At 36.9% G+C, this 26,663-nt stretch overlaps 1 protein-coding gene across 1 annotated transcript in view; it reads right to left on the bottom strand.

The window, feature by feature from the left end:
* The window catches only part of LOC128652451 (CUB and sushi domain-containing protein 2-like), a 1,617,569-nt gene that overhangs the window by 374,086 nt on the left and 1,216,820 nt on the right, over nt 1–26,663 (bottom strand). The window contains 2 exon segments of the mRNA XM_053705390.1: nt 23,707–23,833; nt 24,141–24,332. Coding sequence (XP_053561365.1) covers nt 23,707–23,833; nt 24,141–24,332 — 319 coding nt within the window.

Raw genomic sequence — 26,663 nt, 5'->3', positions numbered from 1 at the left:
AGCACGTAAAACCAGTTCAAAGCAGCGCTGGTATTTGGGTGTGGTATGGAGCTAAATTTTGCTCAACACTGCCATATTGCCTGCTAACGCCGGGTTTTTGCAAACCTGTAATAGCAGCGCTATAGGGAGGTGAGCCGTGGAAATAACTTGCAAGTTAGTACCGAGCCACTCATAACGCAAAAACTCGGAATCTAGCCGTTTGTTAAGTCCAAAGAAGGAAAATAAAAAAGATGATCAGCATTTATGTGTTAGAGTTTAATGCCTAGTCAGCTCAAATCCAGCAAATTATTTGGATAAATTGGTCTGTGTTATCAGATTGTAATTCAGATATTAGAGAATTTCAAGTGCCCCCCATGTCTGCATATAAACAGGGTCTTAATTTGAAACAGCTTATAAAAGCTGATATAGGACCCAGTAAGAAATATAATAAAAATTTTCTAACAAGTAAAAATGAAGGATGTTTTCCATGCTTGAACTGCTCCTGTTGTAACAACATAATTAAAGGCCCAGTTTTTCATTTTCATCATCCTACTACAGGAAATAAATTTAAGATTAGGGGGTACCACACATGCCATACTCAGTTCGTAATATACCTGATAAAGTGCCCATGTGGGTGGAGTTATATAGGAGGAATGACAAGAAACATTAGACCGTATAGTTGAACATAAGAGTTCTATTAGAACAGAAAATATTAAAGCACCAGTAGCCCATCATTTTCTTCAAATGGGACATTTGATCAATGAATTAAGGTTTTAAATTATAGAGTATGTACATATGCCCCATAGAGGTGGGAATAGGGAGCTGTTATTAAAGCAACTTGAAGCCTTTTGGATTTTCAAATTGGGAACTATGGAACCAATAGGGCTCAATAGAGATTGGGACCTCTCTGTCTTTTTGTAAAGCAGTGATTGTGTTTAATTATAAAATGAGGTATTCTCTGTGTTTGGATTGTATATAGTATATCATGAAGTTACTTTAATATCTATGAGATTAATCTATAAAGAAGCTTATTATGTATAAAATTATACATAATAAGTGGGGTGCTCCGTACCAGTGATTTACTATGTGCTTAATTATGTGCAAAAAGCTACTAAATCCATGTTCATATTTAAACCATTGGGATACAATGTTCCCAATTGGTAAATCCAGAAGGTCTCACGTTGGCGTAGTCTATTGTACCTGTTATATAGATTTGAAGGGTGAACATTGTATATCTTCTGACATGCCAACTATGTAAAATCCAGTACGTAGGGCGTACCTGTCGAATAGTTAGAACCAGATGGAACGAACACTACAGAAATATGAAAAATAAAATGAGAAATCATAGTGTCCCTAAACATTGTCATTCTGTCCACCAGGGTAATTTGAATATATTCTCCATTACACCAATAGAATATATTCCCCCTTCAAATCTATATAACAGGTACAATAGACTATGCCAACGTGAGACCTTCTGGATTTACCAATTGGGAACATTGTATCCCAATGGTTTAAATATGAACATGGATTTAGTAGCTTTTTGCACATAATTAAGCACATAGTAAATCACTGGTACGGAGCACCCCACTTATTATGTATAATTTTATATTCATATATTCTGTGCCAAATACTTTTTGGACATATATGTTAGGACACAAATTAATTACATTGAATTTATTATTCTAATAAAACTTCATATATAAATTGATTTAGTTTTTTATAATATAAAATAATCTAAATTAATTAAACTGTATTTATCAACTAAACACTAGACACTTAATCAAATTAAATTAATTAAATTGTATTTATCATTATCAACTAAACATTAAGACACTAAATCACACTGCACTTTCTAATATTGTATTATCACAATTTAATTTTTATTTTTATTTTTATTCTGTTGCAAACCTGTTCACATTTATGGGTATGAATTTCGATATACACATTTAGGGTTGTCGAAATAATAAGTGATGCATGGATGTATAAAGTGATGCATGGATGTATATAGTTAACAGAATGACACTAGTTATAAATGCTATTTTTAAGGACACGTCTGACATTATGCGTATAGTGAGATATCGTACACTCGCTCAGCTTATTGGTTCTGACAGCCAACACCTACTTCACTTACACGTTCACGGAACACACCTATTATAACTGGCTTATCGTACTAACTTCATTTCTATTGGTTATAGACATAAATGAGGTATCGAACTACACAATACATCATATCCAAACCTCCCACTGATATCCGAGACGTCATCCTTAGTGACACCAATGGGAGACAGCAAATGTGTCTCCATTGATGGTATATACCTATTAGAATTTGACACGTCACTGAGTAGTAAAAGACTGGTTAATTCATAGTGTACACGCACTGCCAATATATACTTTTTACAAACAAATGGTTTACAAACAAACTTCCTAAACAACACAAAAAGACTTATACATATACTTTTAAAATCAATAGCATACTTACAATGAGGTTTACCTAGATTGTGGATGTCTAGCGTTTACGAACATGCGGCTAACTTATGAGATTGTAAGTACAATATGTATTACAATCGGATCAAAAACAAATTGAGGAAGGGAACAGGTATGATGTAGACCGATCAAGTAATGTTAGTTACAACTGCATGATAATACTGATGTAGTTTTGAAAGATTTATTAATTGCTGGGTTATTTATAATGTTTTATATTTTATGTATCAACAATAAGCAAATGCACAAGGGTGTGTTGTTGCATAAGATGTTTGTTTGTAGGATCGGATCTGTTATATTATATTACTATCAACTTAGACATGTCAATAATGTTATTTGTAACCATCTGAGAATCATGTGACCAATTAAGAGAAATTAGGGTGTGTTTGTTGAACAGTCATTACCATTGGTCATTTTAGGATATATTAAGTAGCAAGTTTTGTATAGTTTTATTCAGCCTGAGGAAACAGTACTTGATACTGAAAAACGCGTTGCTGTGTTTTTAATGTGTTTAAATAAACACTTTTAATCATACAAACTTGCTACATTGTCTCTTTTGGATATCCCTGTCTGGAGCAACCCTCTAATTGCTGGAGGTGTAATAGTGCTTTTCCTGACACCCAAGTACCACAGCTTATTTGGTGATTACCATTTTGGTTCCTGGGAGTTTAAGCCTGAGAGGAGAGTTTTACCGGACAACTCTGAGGTTCCGGGCTGTCCAGTCAGCACCACATCTTGGTGCTTCCCAACACGTGAGTGCATCAGAGCTACAATACTATATTTGATATATCACACAGAATTATGCTATGTGGCGCCTTCTCTGCTTCTTTATAGATTAAACTCGTTGTGGATGGCCTTACACCCCTCTAACTATTGGGGACTCTTTGGACTCTAATTTGTTCATTGGGACTATATTGTTTGCACAGGTCTAACACCTGGATTTCCTGTATGCATGTATGTATATACATAGGTGATACTCCATCCTGAGACTATATTATACTCAGTTAGAATTGTGATTATCTTTTTCTCTGTATATTTTGTTATATTGCATACCTTGATAGCGCCCCTATCTTATATTCCTTTTCTGGGTGTATATATATTAATATCTATGAGATACCTCTGAGTTAAGTATATAATGAATAAATTGAAATTGATGTTGGAATATGTAAATATGCCACTGGAATTATAAGTATGGATCCTGCAAAGCCTTATGTATATGTGATTGGTGTATAGGTTTTAACATATGTATAGATTTAAGATTTTGTATAGATACAATGTGTACCTAGTATGATGTACTTTTAACGAGGATTAGGAAAGAGTTAAAAACTTTTGCACTTTGGAGCGCCACCTAGTGGTACATGTGTATAAATTGTGGAAAATAAGTGTAATTATTTAGCATGAATAAGGGAGGTTCTCCCGAAACATCGCTGCTGTTTTTGACTGTGCTTTTGCAATAAATTATTATTTGCTGCCACCATTGTTGAATTCTCTGACAGTGTCTGTCTTAGCCACTGAAGTGCTGCCCCTTGTCAAGTGCTGCCTGGGTTCATTTGTCCCATGGTTGAGCCGGCCCTGAATAGGAAGAGGGGGTTTGTATATTAGGGAGAGGGAATAAGGGGGTGAGGAGGAGGCTGTGCAAGGGAGAGGAGGGCTTAGAGGATGAGCAATTGCTGGTGTGCAAGGGACAGTGGGTTAAGCAGATAAGCAGAGACTGTGTGTAAAGGAGAATGGGTGAGAGATTATGGAGGAGGCTGTGCATAAGAAAGGAGTTGAGGGTGCTGTGTGTGAGGAATAAGAGAATGAGGAGGAGGCTTTGTGACAGACAGAGTGTGAGGAAGCGACAGTATGTTAAGGAGCTGTGGAGAAAGGTTAATAAAGTGTCTGTGTTTGAGAAGGGAGGGCTAAAATGATAAACAGAAGCTGAAGTGTAAGGTTTAGTGGGACTGAGAGGGTTAGCAGGTTGTAAGGAAGGATTTGCTGAGAAGAAGAGGTATAGGAAGTAAGAGATAAAAGAACAGGTTGTGTTCAGGGCCGTCTTTAATATTGACTGGACCCTGGGTGAAAATTTTCTTGGGTCCCCCCATTCAATTTCGCACTCCACCCCAACATCCCAAAAAACAACTAAATCAATTTTTTTAATTATTAGCCCAGCAGTAGATAATCCACTGCTGAGATAATCATTTAAAAAATTAAATAAATTGCAATATGTGAAACTGGACCTAAGCAGTACTAATAAGTAAATAAATATATAAATTCCTCCACTGTGGATTCATTTAATATTCTTTTGAATGTGATTCTGGTGTGAGGTTAGCTGGTTAAAGAGATTTAGGGCAGCCAACAGGAGCAAAGCAAGGTAAAGACTGAGGAGGAAGCATGGAGGTGAAGTATAAGTTTACTAACTGGAACAGCAGAACTACTATGGGAAGCTGTAAAATCTGAGACAGAGAGCAAACAAAAACTATAAAAATAAACCTTACATTAATGTGTGAAGTATCAGCATGACACTATACATCAGCCACAGCAGCACATGTCCCTTCTTTGCTAGGAACAAGTTCCCTCTCACCTTGCACTAGACAATGCTGCATGGGGAGGGGTGTGTGTGCACTCACTTATTCTTCCCACTGACACCTTTCTACAAAACACTGTTCCCCTAACAAACTTCAGTTAGTTGATCTTAGGGCCACAGCAGAAAGAGCAGGGCTAAGGGGACCAGCAGACTGGATGCTGTCTGCCCAAGGCTGCATGGATACAGTGTGAGATGAGTCACACAGCCTCAAGACTGAAGAGAGCAGTGTATGCAGCTGCACAGATGCTCAAATCCTCACGTGCTTGCAGCTCCAGCTTTCTGCTGCATGCGCCTACAGTCAGCCCTACCCAGAAACAATCCCTACCACCAGAGCAGTTACCTGGTAACAGTGGTAACCACAGTAGGACCTTTTCTGATGCAGTGGAAATGGCTGGATGCCGAGTTAGGGCTTTGCATTCAGTGCTGCACAGTGCACATCTAAAACAGCACATGGCAATAGCTTGGCATGTCACATGACACCGGCACGGTCTGGCACAGTTTAAAAAAAAAATATATATAAGCAGAGTACTTTTGACTGTGACAGTACTAGGACTGAATGTGTGTGTTCCCCATGTCAAATCAGCAGTATGGTATTAATCATAAAAAAAATAAAATAAAAAAATATATATATATATTTTTTTATTTTTTTTTAGGACTCTTGGGCCTCTTAACAGAAACTGGGCCCTGGGCAGCTGCCCCTTTTGCCCTGTGTTAAAGACGGTCCTGGTTGTGTTTGGGTAAAATAGAGGTAAGAGTGTGAAGAGGCTATTGTTTGTGAGGTGGGGGGATGAAAAGGTGGAATAAGGGAGATGTCATTAATGGTGCCATTGATGATGTTATAAGTGATGGTAGAAGTGATGTTGTTGATTATGATATCACGCGTGATGTTATTAGTGAGGTCATTGATGATGTTATGCAATACTCCCAAGGTTCAATGGGGCACTGGGGAATTTCCTTGCTTTTGAACATTTGATACTCTATAAACAAAATGGATAATAGTATGGGCTCACTTACTTCCTCATTCTTTCTGTATTTCAATATTCCCCTAGTTATTTTTTCTCTCTCTTGTATTTTAATGATACTTTGAATGTTGTATTTGATTTTTCTTTTTTAAACAACAATAACAATAACAAACATCACTCCCTGTAATCTACCATTTCATCAGGACCATTACTATAACTGTATAGGAGTCACGTTTTCTTAACTCTTCTCTCTTATCCTTAGTATGTAGTACAGGCGGACCAGGGTAAAGTAATATATATTTAAGCTGTATATTTTTATTGAATAAGTCACTCTTTAGGTGCATGTTTTTTTTTTAAATACTTATCAGCATGAGACAGGTCCTCACTTTCCTTTAAAAAAAAATCTGATCCCTCCAAATATTATTATACTATTCTATGAAATAACCTCATTCTGTACATCATTAGATGTTTTGTGGTAATGTACTGGCAGATGTATAGTATGTAAATTGTTTGTCTTTCCCGTCATGGTCACATTACATTTTTCATCTGCTGCTCCGCACTTATCCTTGGTAATGTGTGTACTGTGGTCAATTAAATCTCACAATCTCCTGGTATTAAAAATGCTACCCAATCAGTACAAATGAATTAATTAAACAATTAAGGGATGGATGTAAATTACAGTGGTGCATTTTATATTTTCAGCTTGGAAAGTGTAATGAAAAGAGGGTATATGACAAAATTAGAATGAGACAATTTTAAAGGGAAATCAACTATCATATAGTTATATACAATGGGTATCAAGGATTTTTAAAAATGCCTTATAAAACTTCATATTTATAGATATGCCTTAAAGGGACATGAAACCCATTTTTTTAAATTCATGATTTAGAAAGAAATGCAATTTTAAACAACTTTACAATGTACTCCTATTATCTAATTTATGTCATTCTCTTGATATACTTTGCTGAAAGGCATATTTAAATAGGCTCAGTCGTTGCTGATTGGTAGCTGTACATAGATGCCTTATGTGATTGGCTCACCCAAGTGAATTACTTAGGATATCTAAAAAAATGATGCAAATTAGATAATAGAAGTAAATTGGAATGCTGTTTAAAATTGTATTCTCTATCTGAATCATGATTTTTTTTGTATATTTAAAAACATTATATATAAAAATTACAGTCTGCAATTAACACATATTAAACTTTTTTTTACTGTTTCCCTGTAATTTCTATTACAAAATAGTACTGCTGCCAAACCAATTGTTAGGCTCATTATGCAAATCCAATAATAATGTTCTACCTGGGTAGAACAATCATAGCGCCCGGCATGCGCATTTTGTCCCCTTCCGCGGCTCACGCATGCGCATAGCGCATTTATAACCTCTCAGATAATCTAAATATTGAAATGAATGCACGCTGCGCTAAATGACATCGCTGTTATGGCGTAGTGTGTGACAAACAAAGATGGTGGGCATGCCGGTTTCAGTTAAGTGTGCATGCAATAGATATAAAGATTACTGCACATGCGATTTGTAGAGTGTGTTTCTATGAGTAATATTATAATTAGATTCTGCCTACTGCACCGGGATTGGAGAAAGCGCTATTGTGAACTTGGGGAAAGTTCTGCCTATTTCTGGGCTGTCGTTGCAGCAGATTTTTGGTTAAAAATATATATTAATTTTACATATTTAAAAGCTTAGTTTAAAAAAAAAAAGTAAGTAGATTTACAAGAATATATATTCATGTTTGTAATACATGTTTTTTGGAAATGTCAGTGTACAAAGATTTATACTGTAACCCTTTAAGTCATTAAACCTGGTTAGTTGTCAGAAACGGCAGCAGCACACTGCTTTGCAGAACCTGGGTTAATTGGTTGTCTAAACACTAGAGATGCTTGTGGTTGTATTTTTGCTCAGTAGGCTACATTCATTGACGACATCTTTAAACGCCCTAGTCTCTATAATCTTACCAGTTTGATATCATTCTGTGCAGTGTATATATGTGCAGCCAACAATCAGCAGCTTGCTCTCAGTAGTGCATCTCCTGAGCCTACCTAAGTATGCTATTCAACAAAGGATACCAAAAGAACAAAGCAACATAGATAATAGAGGTAAATTGGAAAATGTATTAAAATAACATGTTTTATCTGAATCATGAAGGAAAATATTTGGGTTTCATGTATCTTTAATGTATGGATAGATATAGCCTGTAATGGGTGTTTGTTAGAAACGATTTACCCACATATAAAATCTGTATATAGTCCAACGGTTATCAAACACTTCTCTGGACTTACATAATAAACATATTATTTGATAATTATCTATTTATCTGCATGTTAATAGCAGACAGTGAGACATTGAATGACAGCATGACCCCAATCTGCCATTTTTATTCTTTATTGACACTTTTAACATTATTGGTTTGTCGAGAAACATGTGCCAGTCCTGTTTGTCTAATCAAAATCTAGATTCTCCATAATTAACAACACATCTACAAGGTCACTTGTAAAATAACTTGAAATAGACAGAACAACATTTTTCAAATTATTAATGAGAACCACAAAAATTAACTAGTATTGCACATGGGCAAAAATTAATTACATTAACCATCACCATATTGGATGATGTTAGGATGATCAAATATAAATACAAACCCTTTCTGCTGATAAAATAAAAAAGTTATAAAAAAAAGTATTATAAAGTACAATATAAAAAAATAGTGAAATTGATAACCCAACAAACACACATGCCCTCTATGATACTAGAGCTGTTTAAATCCCTTAGTGAGACATACACACATCTCTACAGGGAGTGCAGAATTATTAGGCAAATGAGTATTTTGACCACATCATCCTCTTTATGCATGTTGTCTTACTCCAAGCTGTATAGGCCCGAAAGCCTACTACCAATTAAGCATATTAGGTGATGTGCATCTCTGTAATGAGAAGGGGTGTGGTCTAAAGACATCAACACCCTATATCAGGTGTGCATAATTATTAGGCAACTTCCTTTCCTTTGGCAAAATGGGTCAAAAGAAGGACTTGACAGGCTCAGAAAAGTCAAAAATAGTGAGATATCTTGCAGAGGGATGCAGCACTCTTAAAATTGCAAAGCTTCTGAAGCGTGATCATCGAACAATCAAGCGTTTCATTCAAAATAGTCAACAGGGTCGCAAGAAGCGTGTGGAAAAACCAAGGCGCAAAATAACTGCCCATGAACTGAGAAAAGTCAAGCGTGCAGCTGCCAAGATGCCACTTGCCACCAGTTTGGCCATATTTCAGAGCTGCAATATCACTGGAGTGCCCAAAAGCACAAAGTGTGCAATACTCAGAGACATGGCCAAAGTAAGAAAGGCTGAAAGACGACCACCACTGAACAAGACACACAAGCTGAAACGTCAAGACTGGGCCAAGAAATATCTCAAGACTGATTTTTCAAAGGTTTTATGGACTGATGAAATGAGAGTGAGTCTTGGTGGGCCAGATGGATGGGCCCGTGGCTGGATTGGTAAAGGGCAGAGAGCTCCAGTCCGACTCAGACGCCAGCAAGGTGGAGGTGGAGTACTGGTTTGGGCTGGTATCAACAAAGATGAGCTTGTGGGGCCTTTTCGGGTTGAGAATGGAGTCAAGCTCAACTCCCAGTCCTACTGCCAGTTTATGGAAGACACCTTCTTCAAGCAGTGGTACAGGAAGAAATCTGCATCCTTCAAGAAAAACATGATTTTCATGCAGGACAATGCTCCATCACACGCGTCCAAGTACTCCACAGCGTGGCTGGCAAGAAAGGGTATAAAAGAAGAAAATCTAATGACATGGCCTCCTTGTTCACCTGATCTGAACCCCATTGAGAACCTGTGGTCCATCATCAAATGTGAGATTTATAAGGAGGGAAAACAGTACACCTCTCTGAACAGTGTCTGGGAGGCTGTGGTTGCTGCTGCACGCAATGTTGATGGTGAACAGATCAAAACACTGACAGAATCCATGGATGGCAGGCTTTTGAGTGTCCTTGCAAAGAAAGGTGGCTATATTGGTCACTGATTTGTTTTTGTTTTGTTTTTGAATGTCAGAAATGTATATTTGTGAATGTTGAGATGTTATATTGGTTTCACTGGTAAAAATAAATAATTGAAATGGGTATATATTTGTTTTTTGTTAAGTTGCCTAATAATTATGCACAGTAATAGTCACCTGCACACACAGATATCACCTTAAAATAGCTATAACTAAAAACAAACTAAAAACTACTTCCAAAACTATTCAGCTTTGATATTAATGAGTTTTTTGGGTTCATTGAGAACATGGTTGTTGTTCAATAATAAAATTAATCCTCAAAAATACAACTTGCCTAATAATTCTGCACTCCCTGTATGATTTTAGAGCACAAATGGTTAATGGCACCAATTAGCATCACTAAACACTATTAAACAGAGTAAATCAACCTGTGATGTAATCTCTAGACCCATACAATTGTCATTCTTTTTAATCCGCACATTTTTTAAAACTTCTAAACTTATATAACAAAATTAAGATAATAACAAGACAGGTAACAATTTTGTCATGTTCTCAGAGGTAAAATCTCACATTTGAGAGGTATTAATGTCAGAGGCATTTTGTTATTGTGTATTGTTTGCTGAAAGCATATCTAAATATCTTCAGGAACACACACGTTTTGAACACTTTATAGCAGCAGTGTTTGCAACACTTTTTTTAGTGTTGTTGGAGTATGACAGAAGCTTTTGTCTGTGAAAGAGCTAGTGAAAATTAACAATTGTAAAATATCAGCTGCTCATTCTAGGAGGAGTTTGTGGATGGTCTTTATGTGCCCACTTTCTGAGGCATCATGTACTATTGAGCATCCCCACACAATAGATGGTACAAAGTTTTCAGTTCCCAATATCTATAAAGATTGGTTGCAATTGTTTAATTTACACCTCAAATACAACTTTTTTGGTTGTCTACTGATCATGTGCAAGAGTTCAAACGCATATGAGTCTCTGATTGGCTGATGGCTGTTATGTCATATAGGCGACAGTGAAATAAAAGAGCTCTTTGAAATTTAACATAACATATTCTACTGTATTTAATATTGCTTATAATGCACAGCTATAAAGATATTGTTTACAGCTACAATAGTGCCCAGTACCACTTAAGTCTGGTCTTAAATAGACCACAGCCAAGAAAACGAGATAAACAAGGGGCTTTCCAAGATGTGTGTTCATGAACATGCAACAAACAAAGGCCCTACCTACTTCCTCTGGGGTGGGTCACATGGTGAAAAAGGACTGTATAAGCCTCTTTAAAAGATCTGGAAAGGAATATTGACATGAAGAATCTTAGGAATGAGTGAATTACTGTAGGGTGGGAGATTCATAAGAGAGAGCCTGGATGTTATGTGAATTCTTCTCAAATGTAACCAGACAGCAAACCACAGTAAGGAGTAGATGTGCACAGCCAAAAAAATAATCTTCAAACAAAATATTCTTCACAAACAAATTCCAATATTTACTTCTAGGGTCATCTGGAAATTCATTGGGGAACTTCAGAGCAAAGGTTGTTGGCTGACATCTGAATCAATCAATTCACAAAGACATAGCTAAATTATTATTGAATAGTGTCAATTTGAACTTTGGACCTGCAGAAAGGTCTTTGCCATCTTCAGTGTCAATGAGTCAGCAAAATATTTTTGTAATATTAATTTATTATTAATTTATTATTTTTCGTTAAAGGGACTGTTTGTTTATAGTTTTTCAGACAAAAGTAACAACAAACACATATTTAGCTGATTTTTACATTATTGTAAAGTTGACTGCATGGGGTAGATTTACTAAGCAGCGGATGCTGCAATCTACCCCTGATGTTTCATAAGACCGCTGCTCCTTAACTCATCTACCACCTCTAAAGTGGCGGACTGCAATCATCCCGATCAGATATGATCGGGAGGATTGACACCCCCTGCTAGAGGCTGATTGACCGTGAATGTGCAGGGGGCGGTATTGTACAAGCATTTCACAAGAAATGCTTGTGCAATGTTTAATACCGACAGCATATGTTGTCTGCATTTAGCGATGCCGGGCGGACATGATTCGCTGCAGCGAATCATGTCCACCCGGCATTTGATAAATCGGCCCCCATGTGTCTAGTAAGGAGACAGAGACAAGAGGACATCTCAGTCAGGAGAGAAGACATCAGAGTTAGGACACAGACATCTTGCGTGTACTTGCTGATTAATTAGCCTATCTCTGCTGTCTATTCTGGGTGTTCTTCAAGAGTTTTGTCTAACTGAATATTTTTTATTTTTAATGAATGTAGTTCAGTGCACCTCAAATTTAAAGCTAACCAACACAAACTAGTTTTATTCAGTAATATTAAATTTATAACCAATAACTCTAACCTGAGAGACCAGCAGCAATCTGTACTTGTTTTATTGTCTATCTTTGAAAGAGTAGCAATATTAGCTGTGCATTCCCTTATTTTCTGCCTAAATCTTCTGATAAAGGATTTAGTTCAAGAGCACAGGGAATCCTCTGCCAATTGTGTGAAGAAATTGGCAGAAAGAAATTGAACAATCGAATTTTAAATCAGGCACACATTATTTTTCACAAGGCGTAAACTGTGCATGACGAACAGAGGAGGAAATATAATAATCTGTTAGGAAATGTATTATCTGACAAACAAAGCAATTCTTGGGGAATGAAAGATTTTCATTTCAGTAATTTAACCCCTAAAAGCTTTTTTTATGTAGATTTAGAAACAGAAGTACTGTTCAACTAGCATAACAGACTTAAGACTAAGGGGCATATCTATCAAGCACCGGATAGAGCTTGAGGCCCCGTGTTTCTGGCGAGCCTGCAGGCTCGCCAGAAACACCAGTTATGAAGCAGCGGTCTAAAGACCGCTGCTCCATATCCTGTCCACCTGCTCTGAGCAGGCGGACAGACCGCCGCAATTCAACCCGATCGAGTACGATCAGGTTGATTGACACCTCCCTGCTGGCAGCCGATTGGCCGCGATTCTGCAGGGGGCGGCGTTGCACCAGCAGCTCTTGTGAGCTGCTGGTGCAATGCTGAATATGGAGAGCGTATTGCTCTCCATATTCAGCAAGGTCTGGCGGACCTGATCCACACTGTCGGATCAGGTCCGCCAGACTTTGATAAATAGAGGCCTAAATAGTTTCTTGTGCCCAAGATACTCAATAAAAAACATGAGCCTCTTAATATGATCCTCTTAAAAACAAAATAATTAAAAACACAAATTCAGCAAATGCTTAGATTACAAGTGCTATTGTGCATTAATATTGATTGAGCGCAATCAATAACGCTACTATTTTTGCACTCGATCGATAGTCTAGACCAGTGTTTCCCAACTCCAGTCCTCAGGACCCTTAAAAGGCCACATTTTTATTATATCTTAACTAGAGCACAGGTGAAATAACCAGTTCACCCATTAGCTGATCATTTCACCTATGCTCTAGTTAAGATATAATAAATATGTGGCCTTTTAAGGGTCCTGAGGATTGGAGTTGGGAAACACTGATCTAGACTATTGCTCAAGTGCAAAAATAGTAGCGTTATTGATTGCGCTCAATCAATATTAATGCACAATAGCACTTGTAATCTAAGCCTTTGCTGAATTTGTGCTTTTAATTATTTTGTTTTTAAGAGGATCATATAAAGAGGCTCATGTTTTTTATTGAGTATCTTGGGCACAAGAAACTATTGCACTTGAGCACAATCCAATAAGTTGCTGTAAAATTTAGCAAGTAAACCATTATTAATAATATAGCACCAAACTGCATGAAGAACTCTGCTACTTGCTCACCATTGGCTTAACACACTCTGGCTTAGTGCATCAATGGTTTAGCACTCGAGCCATATCCTGAAGGTTTTGTGCACGTGTGATATACGACATGCAGATGTTAGCATGTTCTAATCTAGACCAGTGTTTCCCAAACCCAGAGGAGGAAATAAAAATGAACAGAGGAGGAAATAGAATAATCTGTTGGGAAATGTATTATCTGACAAACAAAGCAATTCTTAGGGAATGAAAGATTTTCATTTCAGTAATTTAACTCCTAAAAGCTTTTTTTATGTAGATTTAGAAACAGAAGTACTGTTCAACTAGCATAACCCTTTGTAATACGAGCACAATGAGCACGCTAATAGTGTAGTGCTCCCTGCGCTATCTATTAAAAGAATAGGGTGCTCATGTTAAGATGTTTTGGTTAAAATATTTAACCATCAACTTGTAACGTTCAGGGTCGGCTCAGGATAATGTGCTGCCTGGGTCCGAGAATGTAATGATGCCCCCCCCCAGCAGTAAAACATTACCGATTAGCATATCAACCTACTAGGCTGGCCGCTAACCTTACTAAGCCTGCCTACCTGCATGCAACCAATGCTTATGTACAATTGCACAGTAAGTGGGAAGAAAGTTACGGAAGAGATGCACTTGTCTCACCTTGAATGTCACCCCAGACCTGTTCTGTGTCTTCGGGCATAGTGATATTATGCTGCTGTGAGCCTGTGACTTCCCCTACTGAGACACAGGAGAGGACTAGTCTGACAGTGACTGACTCAGTCACTGAAGTGCTGCCCCTTGTCAAGTGCTGCATGGGTCCATTGTACCCACTTTGTCCCATGGTTGAGCCATCTCTGGTAATACTACAACACACTCTGGCCTCGATTTATCAAGCTGTCAACCACAAATACGCTGGAATTCCGCAGCGTATTTGTGGCGAGCCTGATTCGCCTTACTTATCAAAGTTAGAGACCGGCAAAAGTAGAATATTGTGACGTAACATACGATCTGCCGAACTCAGTCCAACACAGATCGATGGTTACATCACTACAGATGATCAGAACGCAAGTTCGGCACAAAATAACTAGCAGGTACGCTCTGCAATTCTATTGGCTGATTGGAACAGCCAATAGAATGCGAGGTCAATCCTATTGGCAGATTGGATCAGCCAATCGGATTGAACTTCAATCCGATTGGCTGATTGCATCGCCAATAGGATTTTTCCTACCTTAATTCCAATTGGCTGATAGAATTCTATTGGATGACGTCATTTAAAGGACCAGTCATTCAGTCGTCGGCCGTCGGATGAAGAGGATGCTCTGCGTTGGATGTCTTGAAGATGGACCCGCTCTGCTCCGGAAGGATGAAGACAGAAGATGCCGCCTGGATGAAGACTTCTGCCGGTCTGGATGTCCTCTTCTGCCCGGATAGGATGTAGACTTCGGACCCTCTGGAGGACCACTGGCGCCCGGCTCGGTGAAAACGGCTCAAGGTAGGGTGATCTTCAGGCGGTTAGTGTTAGTTTTTTTTTAAGGGGGGTTTGGGTGGGTTTTAGAGTAGGGTTGGGTGTGTGGGTGGTGGGTTTTAATGTTGGGGGTATTGTATTTTTTTTTACAGGTAAAAGAGCTGATTACTTTGGGGCAATGCCCCGCGAAAGGCCCTTTTAAGGGCTATTTGTAATTTACTGTAGGGTAGGGCTTTATTATTATTTTGGGGGCTTTTTTATTTTATTAGGGGGCTTAGATTAGGTGTAATTAGTGTTTGTTGTTTTTTGTACTTTAGTTTATTTAATTTAATTGTAAGTAATTGTAGGTAGTTTAGGGAATTAATTTAATGATAGTGTAATGTTAAGTGTAATTGTAACTTAGGTTAGGATTTATTTTACAGGTACTTTTGTATGTATTTTAGCTAGGTAGTTATTAAATAGTTAATAACTTTTGTACCTAGTTAAAATAAATACAAAGTTGCCTGTAAAATAAAAATAAACCCTAAGCTAGATACAATGTAACTATTAGTTATATTGTAGCTAGCTTAGGGTTTATTTTATAGGTAAGTATTTAGTTTTAAATAGGAATAATTTAGTTAATAATAGTAATATTTATTTAGATTTATTTAAATAATATTTAAGTTAGGGGTGTGTTAGGGTTAGGGTTAAACTTAGGTTTAGGGGTCAATATATTTATTATAGTGGCGGCGGTGTAGGGGGGCAGATTAGGGGTTAATAAATGTAATGTAGGTGGCGGTGGGCTCCGGGAGCGGCGGTTTAGGGGTTAAACATTTTATTTAGTTGCGGCGGGGTCCGGGAGCGGCTGTTTAGGGGTTAATAACTATTTTTAGTTGTGGGGGGCTCCCGGAGCGGCGGTTTAGGGGGTAAAACTGTATAGTATAGTGTAGGTGCTTAGTGACAGTATAGCAAGAAAACTGCGAATAAGCCGAAGAGCAGCAAGATCGATGACTGTTAGTTAACAACAGTCCGCAGCTCATTGCTCCGTACTTGGTGCGCGGCTTTTTGACAGCTTTCTTCATAAATGTATTCAGGTCCGCGGCAGCGATGTTAGGCGAACTTAGGCGAGCATATTGGGGCCGATGAATGCAGGTAAGTAGACAGCTTGATAAATAGAGGCCTCTGTGTCCACTCTACAATTTGTTTTTGTAACTAAAAGTCAAAATTACATATCTGACAATTTTGCATACTCCTTGCTTAAATCGTGAATCCAATGTTGTGTTAGCTTACTTTACAATATAATAATGATAGGTGATTTGTAACAGTACTTTAACATGAAAAATTGTTAAAATGCAGATATACAAATTTATTTCTAATCTGTAAGACTTTCAAAAGTTTAATCAGTAAATTTGGTGGTGTTGCCAGATTAATCTAATTGATTAAGCTATAAGTGGTTGGTCATTTCAGTCTAATAAAAAAAAAAAACCTTTTACTTCAGAGACCTGCATACAATATAAAATGCTTAAAGGGACAGGAAACCCCAAACTTTCTTTCGCAATTCAAATAGAACATACAATTTTAATCAGCTTTCCAATTTACTTCAATTTAAAATTTGCTTCATTATCCTGTTATCCTTTGCTGAATGAACATTGGCAGCTAGTTAAACACATCTAGTTAGCCAATCACAAATGTGTGCAGGCACCAATCAGCAGCTAGCGCCCACTAGTGTAGGTTATGTGCATTCGCTTTTTCAACAAGGGATCCCAAGAGAACAAAGCAAATTTGAAAATAGGAGTGAATTTAAAAGTTTCTAAAAATGACATGCTCTATCTGAATCATGCAAGTTTAATTTTGACTTTCCTATCCTTTTAACTTGAATCATTACAAATTGTATCACTGAAATTGAAAATAAGTTTTTCTATCAATCGCCTAGATTTAGAGTTTTGTTGGTAAAGACCCGCGTAGCTAACGCAGCTTTTTTTCCTACCGCTGCTTCCAAACAACGCCGGTATTTAGAGTTGTCTGAAGGGCTGCGTTAGGCTCCAAAAAGGGTGCGTTGAGCCGAATTTAACGCCACTTCAACCCTCAATACCAGCTTTGCTTACAGTAGCGGTAAGCTGGCAAAATGTGCTCGTGCACGATTCCCCCATAGGAAACAATGGGGCAGTTTGGGATGAAAAAAAAACCTAACACCTGCAAAAAAGCAACGTTAAGCTCCCAACGCAGCCCCATTGTTTCCTATGGGGAAACACTTTCTAAGTCTGCACCTAACACCCTAACATGAACCCCAAGTCTAAACACCCCTAATCTTACACTTATTAACCCCTAATCTGCCACCCCCGCTATCGCTGACACCTGCATTTTAGTATTAACCCCTAATCTTCTGCTCCGGATACCGCCGCAACCTACATTATCCCTATGAACCCCTAATCTGCTGCCCCCAACATCGCCGACACCTACATAATATTTATTAACCCCTAATCTGCCCCCCCAACGTCGCCGCCACCTATCTTCAAGTATTAACCCCTAATCTGCCGAACGGACCTCGCCGCTACTATAATAAATGTATTAATCCCTAAAGCTAACCCTAACCCTAACACCGCCCTAAGTAAAATATAATTTTAATCTAACGAAATAAATTAACTCTTATTAACTAAAGTATTCCTATTTAAAACTAAATACTTACCTGTAAAATAAACCCTAATATAGCTACAATATAACAAATAATTATATTGTAGCTATTTTAGGATTTATATTTATTTTACAGGCAACTTTGTATTTATTTTAACTAGGTACAATAGCTATTAAATAGTTATTAGCTATTTAATAGCTACCTAGTTAAAATAATTACAAAATTACCTGTAAAATAAATCCTAACCTAAGTTACAATTAAACCTAACACTACACTATCATTAAATTAATTAAATAAATTAACTACCAACACCTACAATTAAATACAATTAAACTAAACTAAATTACAAAAAAAAAACACACTAAATTACAGAAAATAAAAAAATATTACAAGAATTTTAAACTAATTACACCTAATCTAAGCCCCCTAATAAAAAAAATAATTAAAAAAAATAATAAAAGTCCCTACCCTATTCTACATTACCAAGTAATCAGCTCTTTTACCAGCCCTTAAAAGGGCTTTGTGCGGGGCATGCCCCAAAGAAATCAGCTCTTTTGCCTGTAAAAAAAAATACACCCCCCCAACATTAAAACCCACCACCCACATACCCCCTACTCTAACCCACCCAAACCCCCCTTAAATAAACCTAACACTACCCTCCTGAAGATCTCCCTACCTTGAGTCGTCTTCACCCAGCCGGGCCGAAGTCTTCATCCGATGGGGCAGAAGAGGACATCCAGACCAGCAGAATTCTTCATCCTATCCAGGCAGAAGAGGACATCCGGACCGGCAGACATCTTCATCCAAGCGGCATCTTCTATCTTCATCCATCCGGAGCGGAGCCATCTTCTTCCCAGCCGACGCGGATCCATCCTTTTCAACCGACGCCTCTCGCCGAATGAAGGTTCCTTTAAATGACGTCATCCAAGATGGCGTCCCTCGAATTTCGATTGGCTGATAGGATTCTATCAGCCATTCGGAATTAAGGTAGAAAAATCTGATTGGATGATTGAATCAGCCAATCAGATTCAAGTTCAATCCGATTGGCTGATCCAATCCGATCAGGTGGAGGCGGCGGATGCCATAGGAATCAATGGAACTTCAATCCTATTGACTGATTCCATCAGCCAATAGGATTTTTTCTACCTTAATTCCGATCGGAATCTAAGGGACGCCATCTTGGATGATGTCACTTAAAGGAACGTTCATTCATCGGTTAGTCGTCGGCAAAAGAGGATGCTCCATGTCGGATGTCTTGAAGATGGACCCACTACGCCTGCCGGATGGATGAAGATAGAAAATGCCATCTGGATGAAGACTTCTGCCGTCTGGAGGACCACTTCTGCCCGTCTGGAGGACCACTTTGCCCGGCTTGGATGAAGACTTCTGCCCGTCTGGAGGACCAGTTCGCCTGGCTTGGATGAAGACGTCTCCCGGTAAGTCGATCTTCAGGGGGTTAGTGTTAGGTTTTTTTAAGGGTGTATTGGGTGGGTTATATTTTTAGATTAGGGCTTTGGGCCACAAAAGAGCTAACTGCCCTTTTAAGGGCAATGCCCATCCAAATGCCCTTTTCAGGGCAATAGGGAGCTTACGTTTTTTTAGTTAGTTTTTTTGGGGGGGTTGGTTGTGTGGGTGGTGGGTTTTACTGTTGGGGGGGGGTTGTTTGTATTTTTTTTACTGTTAAAAAAAGTTCTGATTACTTTGGGGCAATGCCCCGCAAAAGGCCCTTTTAAGGGCTATTGGTAGTTTAGTTAAGGTAAGGTTTTTTGTTTTTTTTATAGGGCTATTAGATTAGGTGTAATTAGTTTAAATATCTGATCATTTGTTTTTTATTTTCTGTAATTTAGTGGGGGGTTTGTACTTTAGATAATTTTATATAATTTAGTTAATTGTATTTAATTAATGTAATTTATTTAATTGCAGTGTAGTGTTAGGTGTTAGTGTAAATTAGGTTAGGTTTTATTTTACAGGTAAATTTGTCTTTATTTTAGCTAGGTAGTTATTAAATAGTTAATAACTATTTAGTAACTATTGTACCTAGTTAAAATAAATACAAACTTGCCTGTAAAATAAAAATAAACCCTAAGCTAGATACAATGTAACTATTAGTTATATTGTAGCTATCTTAGGGTTTATTTTATAGGTAAGTATTTAGTTTTAAATATGAATAATTTAGGTAATGATAGGAATTTTCTTTAGATTTATTTAAATTAGATTTAAGTTAGGGGCGTTAGGGTTAGACTTAGGTTTAGGGGTTAATAAATTTAATATAGTGGCGGCGACGTTGGGGACAGCAGATTAGGGGTTAATAAGTATAATGTAGGTGGCGGCGGTGTAGGGGGCAGATTAGGGGTTAATAACATAATGTAGGTGGCGGCGGTGTAGGTGGCGGCGGATTAGGGGTTAATAACATAATGTAGGAGGCGGTGGGCTCCGGGAACGGCAGGATCGGTGGGCTCTGGGAGTGGCGGTTTAGGGGTTAATAACTCTATTTAGTTGTGGCGGGGTCCAGGAGCAGTGGGATAGGGGTAAAACAGTGTAGTATAATGGGGGTGTTTGGTGACAGTATACCAATAAAGCTGGGAAAAAGCCGAAGAGCAGCGAGATCGATGACTGTCAGTTAACAACAGTCCGCTGCTCATTGCCCCTTGGTGCACGTTTTGTTTGACAGCTTTTTTGGTAACTTTGGAGAGCGTATTCAGATCCGCGGCTGCGATGTTAGGCGATCTTAGGCGAGCGTATTGGTGCCGTTGAATGCAAGAAAGTTGACGGCTTGATAAGTAGGCCTCTTAAACTCAAGATAAAAAAGTAAAAACAAAAATATTTTAGATAAAAAAAATTATCTACACAATAATTGTGGATTTAAGGGACAATTAACTAATTCTTGCAGCAAATAATAGTTAATTATACTCCAAACAGTTGCAGCAACACTCCTAGACCCCATTGGGAGGCTAATATCTATTGCTGTCTCTTGGGCACATAGCTTTTTTATATAACCAATACTGAGGTACTTAAATTATCAATATAGGTCGCGGTTTAAACAGTCAAGAGCAAATGACAAAATAAAGGGAAAAAAAACTATTTGTAAACAATTTTATAAATTCCAGTAGGTAAAATAGATTATTGGAAACACTTTAATCCCTTAATATTGACATGAAATCTTCAACAAATTACTGTATATATTGACATGAATGATCTAATGTTACACTGCATGCACCTAATGAATTGAAACCCGGGTTCCACCAACTCTTAGCTGCATTTCTCCTGTTATAGAGGATCAGGTATTTGCACACCTACCATCTGTATTCTGTTAATGCAATGCCTCCCTCTTTATTAGTTTAAAGGGACAGTGAAGTCAAAATTAAACTTTCATGATTCAGATAGAGCGTGCAATTTTCAACAACTTTCAGTATTGCTGGTAATATCTACAAAGCTTCTTTTGTTCTCTTGGTATACTTTGTTAACAATCATAGCTAGGTAGGCTCAGGAGCAGCAATGCACTACTGGGAGCTATGTCACCCAAGAGAATTAAGCAAGAGAATTACCAAGAGAATTAAGCAAATTTATATAATCAAGGATACCAAGCAAATTAAGCAAATTTGAAAACGAAAGTAAATTGGAAATTTTTTTAATATTGTATGCTTTATCTGAATCATGAAAAAAACATTTTGGGCTTCATGTCCCTTTAATAATGATTATAAAAAATATATTTAAAGGGACACTAATCAGTAAATAAATGCTACATATAAAGATGTATTCAAAGCAAAAATTAGGCTGAGAATAATATGCATTTGTAGTTTTAAAGTTATGGAGTTGATCACAATCCTTTAGAAAAGTTTATCTACTGATTTATCTACAAAAATCCTAACAGTGAAATTTGTAGAAAAATCATTAAATACATTTCTTTAAAAGATTGGGATTGATCCATATATTAGTTGTAAAAAAACAAAACAAAAAAAAAAACCCCAAAACTAAACATTTTCCATATATGCTTTTGAGGGGTGTCAATGTCCCCAATAAAGCAGTGGGAATTCTGCTTATTAGCCCGTGAGCAATCAGTCTTTAAAGGGACATGAAACCCATTTTTTTTTTCTTTCATGATTTAGAAAAAGCATACAATTATAATCAACTTTCTAATTTACTTCTATTATCTATTTTGCTTCATTCTCTTGCTATTCTTTGCTGAAAAGCATATCTAAATATGCTTAGTAGCTGCTGATTGGTAGCTGCACATATATGCCTCCTGTGATTGGTTCACTGTGTGCATTGCTATTTCTTCATTAAAGTATATCTAAAGAATAAAGCAAATTAGGTAATAGAAGTAAATTGGAATGTTGTTTAAAATTATATTCTCTACCTTAATCATGAAAGAAAATGTTTGGGTATAGTGTCCCTTTAAGGACCAGTTGTACAGACATGCACTTTCTGTTAGCTTCCAAATCAAAACAAAAACTAATAAATTAGCACTTTTAAAGCAACAAATCTTTTTACTAGGTTAAAATGGCACTCTTTCATATTCACAATGGATTTTTTTTGAGTTTTCTAATCCTTTGAGTATAAAATGTATGTTTGTTGAAATCTAGGTTACCCAATGTTTAAAAAACAGTTTTCTTATCTCATCTCCTATGCTGAGATCAGTTAGTGACAGCTGAATTGCTAGAGTAACAATCCCCCAGTGCTTAGTGCCCCTTTAATCTCTAACTTACCTCTGACGTGTTGTCATCTCCTGTCAAGCAAGCATTTAACCCACTTTCACTCTTAGGTCTGGTACCTACACACTTTCGCTGGTATTACAAGTTGAAAAAAAAAATCTTATTTTGCGTGTGTGTTAAGCCGAGTAGCCCAAAAAGCCATATTGCGTGCACGTTCACGTATTCCCGCATAGAAGTCAACGGAGAAGACAAATTGGAACAAAACAACTAGCACCTTAATCTGTTGTGCAAAGCCCATGACGTATTCTCCTTCTCGAAAAGTGTACATGAAAATGCAAATTTTTCATATTTCAAAAATGTTTTGTTAACGGAATATGTTCTATTTGTTTCTAAATAAATATTTCTCTATATATGTGATGATTTTTGGACATATATATATATATAAAACGATATATGTATATGATTATATATATGTCTAGATATCTCTAGATCTATATGTGAATTTATCTTTGAAAATCCATCTGAGATATTGTTTAATGTGCATACGATTGTAATGTGAAATATTTTCATTATCTCCATAGCTAAAAAATCTCTATACATATAAATCCATGTTTCTCTATGTATGTGTATCTATGCTAATGTAAAATCCCTGTGTCTGCTTTTTTTTTCTAACACCCGAGATCTTGTATCTTTTAGCCCTTATAACTTTTATGTGCAATTTTTTTTTAAATATATTTTATTAGACAGTGTTAATATGAGTGTAATTGTACTTTGTAAAGTATTTTTGAAGTGCTTTGTGAAACTTTTTTGTTGTAGAATACTGTTAACTACAGCTCTTCGAGCGCAGAAAGGATTGTTGTATAAAAGGCTATTGTGCATGTGCAATTGTGATTTTTCAAGACTTGTAATATCAGGGCAATGAAAATTGCTTGGGAAAAGACCATAATGCGAAAATAAATACTGCACGACTTGTAATCTTGCCCTTAGTATTTGGTCCACTCCACTTCTCTAAAAGTACAAGGTTTGTGCCATTGTACAACTTCAAAACTTAAAACAACAATATCTGTTTGCTCTTCAGACCTATTCCAAGGTACACATCTATTTGAACAACAAATACTACAGTTTGTCTTTTCAACATATACATCAATACAATACTTCTCATGAAATGATAAAATCAGAGATTCACTCACCCAATGGTGCATCCAGCATCTGCTTCTATTACCCAAATGCAATTTAGGTTGTGGTCATAAGGTGTTGGATACCCTGGTGATAACACTCTTCCAACCTTCTCTCCATGGATATTACCCCCACAATCGGCTGAAAATCAAAACAGTTTATAAAATTAGGAAAGCACACATGTAATAGTAGAATAAATAATATAGACATTTTCAATAAAACTATGGACCCAGAAAAGTGGTCAATCTACTCTATAAAGTAACATTTTGTAGCCACGTAATCCTTTAATCTCAGTTTACATCTGCACGTTGTTTTTGTTTATCCAATTTTTTTTTTACTGTATCAATTTCCATTACCTCTGAGGGAGGGAATCCCTGTGCAAACTGTTAGTACAGGAAATTCTATTTCCATGTACCTTGTAAATATATAGGAAAGGAGGGTTCCATACCTACACACAAGGGGAGTGGTTGGTCCCACACTCTGCGCTCTCCAGTCAGGCACACTAAGACACGACTGCCTCGTAGACTGTAGCCAGGGTCACAGTTGAATGTAACAGAACTTCCAGCAAAGTGTCCCTCATCCCTGTCTTTGTAGCCATACAATGGTGTCCCAGGATCTTCACATTTAATTAGCTCAAAACCTACATGTAAGAGCAAAATCAGTTATTGGCGTTGAGTTTCATGATTTTCTTTTTGTTAGAACTTGGTCAACTGGCGGATAATTAATTCCTGGCATGTTTGGTGTGACAGACTTTTCAGTGCGTCCTGATACAGAAAATTTTGTATTGCAAAATGGCAGCAACATGTGATGACATAATTAAGGACCCCCACTAAAAAGCAAGGGATTTGTGGGGTAGTTGCTTGTAAAAAAAAAGGTTTGTGGACTATCTCATAGGTCATGATGATCTAAAGTTATCGGGTCTTGTGAGATTCTCTAAGAAATCTCACTGGTACTATGAAGCCCTTGTTTTAATTCTCTAAAGGCAGTTTTTACCTTAAAGAACACTAAGCCCAATTTTTTTTTTTCATGATTTCAGATAGAGCATGCAATTTTGAGCAACTTTCTAATTTACTCCTATTATCAATTTTTCTTCATTCTCTTGCTATCTTTACATAAAAAAAGCAGGAATCTAACCTTAGGAGCCTGCCCATTTTTGGTTCAGAACCCTAGGTAGCACTTGTTGATTGGTGGCTACATTTAGCCAACAGGCAACAACACTGTTCAATAGTATTTATTGCTTAGTACAACAAAATAAAGTGCAACATTTGGACCCATCAGTCCTTAAAACATGCATGATTAAGGACTGATAGGTCCGAAACATTGTCTTTTGGATTTTCATGTGTTTATGGGCCTTGGGTCTGGACCTAGCAGCAAGCACTTACCTTGGACCAGTGCTGAATTTTTCTGTTTTCCTTACATTTATCCACCAATCAACAAGCACAACCCAGGTGCTGAACCAAAATGGGCCAGCTCCTAAGCTTAAATTTCTGCTTTTCACATAAAGACAGCAAGAGAATGAAGAAAAACTGATAATAGAAGTAAATTAGAAAGTTGCTTAAAATTGCCTGCTCTACCTGAATTATCAAAGAAAAAAATGTGGGTTTAGTATCCCTTTAAGATCAGTGTGTCTCACAAAGGGCTGTTCCCTGCTTTTACCTATGTGAAGGTGATGCATACATTACAATAGGGCTCACAAAAAAAAAACATCATTTAAAAATCATATGAAACAAATAAATGAGATATTGAAATAAAAGTACACAGTAAACAATTGTTTTGCTTAATCTCGTTTTAAAATAGTAACAAAATTGTCCTGTAAAAATAGTATTTTTTAGTAAAATTAAAATTCATATTGAAATTACGCTGTAAAAAAAACTATTAAAGACACACAGTAGAAATTATAATAAAACTACACTGCACATGCAAAAAAACGTTGTGAGATTCATATTTGTAGTAGGATATTAAATGTATATTACTTTGCTTATTGAAAAGCTTGTGGGCTGAACAAAAGTATTCCAGTTGCTGAAATTTCTCCTCCAGGTCTGTCCTATTCTCTAAATATTCCCCACCCCCCTACAGGTCTCTCTGTTTTTTCTCTCAAACTAAAAGCTGGCGAGATTGAGTTAAATTACTCAAAACACTTACTGCACTTATAGAAAAAAACATATGTATTGTTATATGGCTATTGTGAGATAATATACAATGAAACAAGAGCATCTGATTTGTATTGGCTGCAGTATTTACTTTTTAAAGTGTGCCCCGCCCACTGCGCCCTGAAAACTTTGCTCTCCCCAACAGTGTCCCTTTCTAGCAAACTCCATAACTTTCTATAGGAGGCATTTCACAACTTTTTTAAGAGAATTTGCTATGAGTGTCGCTGTGGTTTTTAACATTCTGTGTGGTTAAGTTTTGATTATTAGTCCCTAAAAAGATAGATGATAGATAGATGAATAGATATTAGATAGATAGATAGATAGATAGATAGATAGATAGATAGATGATAGCTAGATATATTACAGAGATAAATATTAGACAGACAGTCCAAGACAAACAGACAGATAGACAGATAGAGAGACAGACAGAAATATAGATAGATAGATGATATATTAGAGAAATAAATATTAGACAGACAGAGACAGACAGATGATAGATTAGAGAGATAAATATTAGACAGACAGGCATACAGACAGACAGATAGATAGATTAGATAGGTAAATATTAGACAGGCAGAGAGACAGATAGATACAGACTGACATACAGACAGACATATAGGTAGATAGATAGATAGATAGATAGATGATAGATAGGTAGATAGATAGATAGATAGATAGATAAGATAAACAGATATTCTTGTTTTTTTTAACTAATGCAGAGGAACCTTTATATGAGTATAATACTGGAGCCCTAACAAAGAGGTGAAAATGAGATGTAAAGGAACGAAGATGTAGTTTATAGGAAGAAGCTGTTGAACATT

The sequence above is a fragment of the Bombina bombina genome, chromosome 3 (assembly GCF_027579735.1).
Source record: "Bombina bombina isolate aBomBom1 chromosome 3, aBomBom1.pri, whole genome shotgun sequence".
Classification (NCBI taxonomy): domain Eukaryota; kingdom Metazoa; phylum Chordata; class Amphibia; order Anura; family Bombinatoridae; genus Bombina; species Bombina bombina.
The sequence above is the reverse complement of the archived record's forward strand: the minus strand, read 5'-3'. Positions and strand labels throughout refer to the sequence as shown.